The sequence below is a fragment of the Arachis ipaensis genome, chromosome B03 (genome assembly GCF_000816755.2).
Source record: "Arachis ipaensis cultivar K30076 chromosome B03, Araip1.1, whole genome shotgun sequence".
In the NCBI taxonomy this organism is placed as follows: Eukaryota; Viridiplantae; Streptophyta; class Magnoliopsida; order Fabales; family Fabaceae; genus Arachis; species Arachis ipaensis.
In genome coordinates this window covers 1,129,351-1,134,181 of record NC_029787.2, presented here as the reverse complement: position 1 = coordinate 1,134,181, position 4,831 = coordinate 1,129,351, and the positions used below count along the sequence as shown (strand labels likewise).

At 38.3% G+C, this 4,831-nt stretch overlaps 2 protein-coding genes across 2 annotated transcripts; both read right to left on the bottom strand.

The window, feature by feature from the left end:
• LOC107629404 lies at window positions 1–3,684 on the bottom strand. The gene is made up of 3 exons (XM_016332188.2): window positions 2,558–3,684; window positions 1,263–2,252; window positions 1–1,168 (listed from the first exon to the last, which is right to left on the bottom strand). The coding sequence occupies exons 1-3, from the start codon at window positions 3,135–3,137 to the stop codon at window positions 348–350; spliced, it is 2,391 nt and encodes a 796-aa protein (XP_016187674.1). The 5' UTR covers window positions 3,138–3,684; the 3' UTR covers window positions 1–347.
• LOC107629405 (cysteine proteinase inhibitor B) lies at window positions 3,813–4,669 on the bottom strand. The gene has a single exon (XM_016332190.2). The coding sequence runs from the start codon at window positions 4,525–4,527 to the stop codon at window positions 4,135–4,137; it is 393 nt and encodes a 130-aa protein (XP_016187676.1). The 5' UTR covers window positions 4,528–4,669; the 3' UTR covers window positions 3,813–4,134.

Genomic DNA, 4,831 nt, shown 5'->3' with positions numbered 1-4,831 from the left:
CTCCACGTTGTAGTGCAAGTCGATATACCCCGTCTGCGTTCAACAAGGTAGCCAAGAAGTGCAAAAATTTTGTAAAAGATGTAACGTGGACAATGAAAAAATAATATGTCTTTAGCTTTAGTTCTTCTAATTATGTTAAGTGGACAATGAGATTGTAGTAGAGTACTTGTTTATTCGGATTTAAAATTTCAAATGTAATACTTTACTTGCTAATGTATTATGATAATGGATTTGTGATATAGTACTTGCTTATGCAAATATAAGGATACAAATGTAGTAGAGTAGTTGCCAAATGAAATATGCAAATATAAAAATACAAATGACAATGCAAATATAACATAAGTCTACTACCCAGCAGGACCGGCACTGGCACCTTCGCGTTGGCGGCATCTACTACGACTGTGACCCTCACCACCACATTGTCTACAACGCTTAGGAGCATGCAACATTCGAGTGTCCATTTCATTCAAGAAGCGTGTCATTCTTGGGCGACCTTTCGTAACTCGTCTGAGGAATGGATTTGGTACAAATCGAGGTCCATGGTAAGCAGGCCATGTTGCGGGATCCCCTAGAGACCTAAACCTAGCTCTGTATACTCTTCGAACTTGGTCCATCTTATAAACTTCATGAACATACACTTGCCAATCTAGCCGTTGGTTCTCACAACAAGCAAATACATGTCGACATGGAATCCGGTCCACTTGAAATTCGCCGCAGTCACACAGTTGACGACCTAAGTCAACATTGTACTCCACCCCACTAGGCATCTCACGCACTTCAAATACCTGGCTCTGCCTGTCAAAACAATTAACCTGGATATTCCCTGATGCACGTTGGTTTGCATGCAATTTTGAGGTCACATGCTCAGAAAAAATATGACCAGCATTAATGCGATCCTCAGCCTCAGCTCTTTTCCTGGTAAACAACTCATTAAGCTTGTAAAAGGTTTCCTTTACTAGTGTAGTCACAGGGAGATTGCGAGCACCTTTCAAGACTGAATTGATGAACTCCACTAGGTTCGTGGTCATATGACCCCATCGGTAACCACCATCGAATGCCAACACATACTGTTCACGTGGAATACAGTTTAACCATTGGGTGTAAGCCTCACCCCTTTCTTGTAAATGCTGGTAACGTAACTCGTATTCGCGTACCGTCCTCGAATATCCTGCGATATAATACAGATATGCAGAAATACCAAGTGGAAATGAGATTCATCACAATTACAATTCTAACAACAACTTTAGTCTATGCATATTTACCTATGTTGATGATGAGCTTTTGCAAGTATGGTGCCTTGAACTTCCTCAAGAAGTTCGACTTTATATGTTTGATGCAGAACATGTGAAAGGCTCTAGGAGGGGACCAAGCTCCGTTACTACGGGAAATAGCTGAACCGATGGAATCGTGTCTGTTAGAAATAAGTCCGACACCATCCCGAGTCACCACATGTTGTCGCAAGTTACTGAGAAAAAAGTGCCACGCGTCAGAAGTCTCTCCCTCCACGATCGCAAATGCAATAGGCACGATGTTGTTGTTACCGTCCTGTGAAACTGCAACTAACAGACAACCCTTATATTTTCCATATAAATGTGTCCCATCTATCTGGACAACTGGTTTGCAATGTCTGAATGCTCTAATACAAGGGTAATAACTCCAGAAGACTCGATGTAATACTCGAATATCAGTAACCAAGTCATCACCCTGATATACAGGCATAGTTTCAAAGTGAACAAGAGCTGATGGCTCCTTGTGACACATGGCCTCAAACCATATCGGCAAAGCTTCGTACGATGCTTCCCAACCTCCAAATATTTTCTCTACCGCTTTTTGTTTTGCCAACCATGCTTTGCGATAACTGACTGTGTAGTTGAACTTCGATTGTACTTCCGCAATAACTGATTTCACCTTTAAAGAGGGGTCACTCTCTACCAACAGCTTTATTGCTTCTGCAATTGTGTTAGAATCCAGCTTCGATTGGTCTTGAGAAATGGTGGCTCTGGTACAAGTGTGACTACCATTATACCTCCTTATAACCCAACAGTACTTTCTGCGGATCATGCTAACCCTGATCAGCCAATCACAACCTGACCCATATTGTGTACACTTGGCATAAAATGTCAACGGTTCCGACTCATACACCCGATAGTCTACACCTCTGCGAATGGTATAATTTTTTATCGCCACAATAACTGCTTCTCTAGAACTAAATTCCATTCCCATGGCAAATTCACCATCCGCCACGAACAAATCTGTCAATAAATTATAAATCATTCTTAAATTATCTTAAATTTATACACATCCTGAATAAATGTTTACTAAATCATCTAAAGAAATACGTAAATACATAAATAAATGCTAATTAATATTAACCAAATAAATAATAAAACACAACCTTCTCTTAAATTTAACTAAACAAAGACATATACAAATGTTAACTAATTATATTTTCACATGTCACGTAATTATTTCCATCAATAATATAATTACTTAATCCATCAATAATATAATGAACAACATAATTTTAATGTTTCGTAAAAATATTCAAATTACGAACCTGGATTCATATATTCAGGAAATTCTGGTGCATGCATAGCCTCCAAATCCAACGCACGCATGAAAGATGGTTCCTTAAACTGACGTTGGTTTGTTATTGCATTTGCCACTTCTGCCTCCACAGTGCCATCAAGTTGATCTTCGTCTCCATCTACACCAACGGCTTCGGAGTTGCTTTCAAACTCTTCCTCACTATCACTATCATAATCTTCTTGTTCAATATTTCGATCCGCTTCAGATTGTTCGAACTCAATGTACAACTTAATAAACAACATCTGAGAACGACTTTTAATATACATTGAAAACATCTCTTGCATGCTTGCTTCATCAGTTATATATTTGATTTGAAATTGAACAAATTTACCAAATACCAATATAGGATACCTATATAAAATACATGACACTTTTCTTAACATTTGAAAATCTATCTTCTCCGAAATCACACCTTTTAATTCTTCAAATGAGACTGTAAATGGAATAACAATATCTAACGGATTCTCACATACAAATTTCACTCCTTCAACTGTTTGTAATAAAATCTGACCAAAATAATACACTTTCAACATAACTCTATCATCCATTTTATTTTTCACTTACAAAAAATCTAAAGCTCAGAAATGACTCTCCAGCGAGGAGGAGAGAACGAGGTCTCGGCTGCTGATGAAAGAAGGTTTAGTGAAGAGGAATCTGCTGAAGAAAGAAGGTTTAGTGAAGAGGAAGAAGAGAAGAGAGATCTGCAACTAGGTAACGGACTGAATGTATACATATATGTATAAGGTAAAGAAATCGGTTGGAGCTCTCGGCTGCTGAAGAAAGAAGGTTTAGTGAAGAGGAAGAAGAGAAGAGAGATCTGCAACTAGGTTACGGGCTGAATGAATACATATATATAAAGGTTAAGAAATCGGTTGGTCCGATTTCTGGATTTCACTCCAGAAATTAAATTTTTTTTTTTAAAAGGCAATTCGCTCGAACCCTCCGATCCGATTTGGTTGATCAACGGTTAAAAAAAAAATAGCTCCCTTGTAATCAGACGATCCGATTTCATTCATCCCAAATTCATTTTTTCCGCCACACACAAAAATCGTACCGTCCAAATTTGTGCCCCATCTTCATCAACATATAAATCGGACGGTCCTCTGCATAAAATTTAAAACCCCAGCCAGCCACATCCGTGTCTAACACAACAAACCTCCATAACCAGGCACAACTCACACTATATTTTCATATCCGAAAAAATCAGCCTTATACCGGTGACGAAGAAAAAAATAGCAAACTATATTCTGGTTGGTCCACACACAACAAAATAAATACAACAAAAAAAGCTCACTACAGATGGGTGAGTACATTAGATTTCAGTAATACAAATATATAACATGTTATTAGTTTATAATACCATTTATTTATGAACATTGATCCACATACTCCGATCCACAGCGGCCACACATGACAAGTACGACTCGTGATTAATTAGTAAGCATGCATGTGTTAGCACTACTATTATATGAGTTAATTCTAATTAATTAACCTAATAATAAGCACATACATGCATGCGCTCTACTAGCTAAAAAGCTAGTGATCTCACTGAGAAGTAGGAGCGAAATTGAGAAGCTTCTTGCAACGGAGCCATGGCTTGACCACCACTTCTGAATCGAACATCCTTGGAGATCCATTCTGAGTGGCAGAGATCTTGAGGTAGTACTTGATCCCAGCAACGACCTGCGACTCCGCCCCCACCACCTCCACGAATTCTAACCCTTCCTCCTCTTCCTTCTTCAACTTCAGCCTCTGGTTGTACTCATCCACCGAGAACTTCCCAAGCTCCTGAACCTCCTCGTTCCCCTTCACGTTCTCGATCTCCTTCCTCCCCCCAACCATTCCCCTGTACGATTCCGCACCGATGGATAAGGAAGTCACGGTGACCAGGAGTATCGTCAACGTCATCGCCGGTGATCTTATCAGCAGTGCTCCCATGTCCAGTGATAGATGATAGATCTCTCTTTTTTTGACTTGCTTATAGACACGATCTGTGTCATTCTTATGAGGAAGATGGAGTATGGGTATTTGTGTGATTTTTGGATGAGCATGAGAATAATAATTATTAAAGGGATGGGAAAGAAGGCATGATATGTTTGTAATTTGTTGGAGAAAATGTTAGGACCACTTAAATTTAATAATTATAAATTTTTATATTTTATTTTATATAATAATTTAACAATTTGATTTATTTAATATAGTTTTTTTAATTAATTTTTAATTTATTATTATTTTTTGTTAA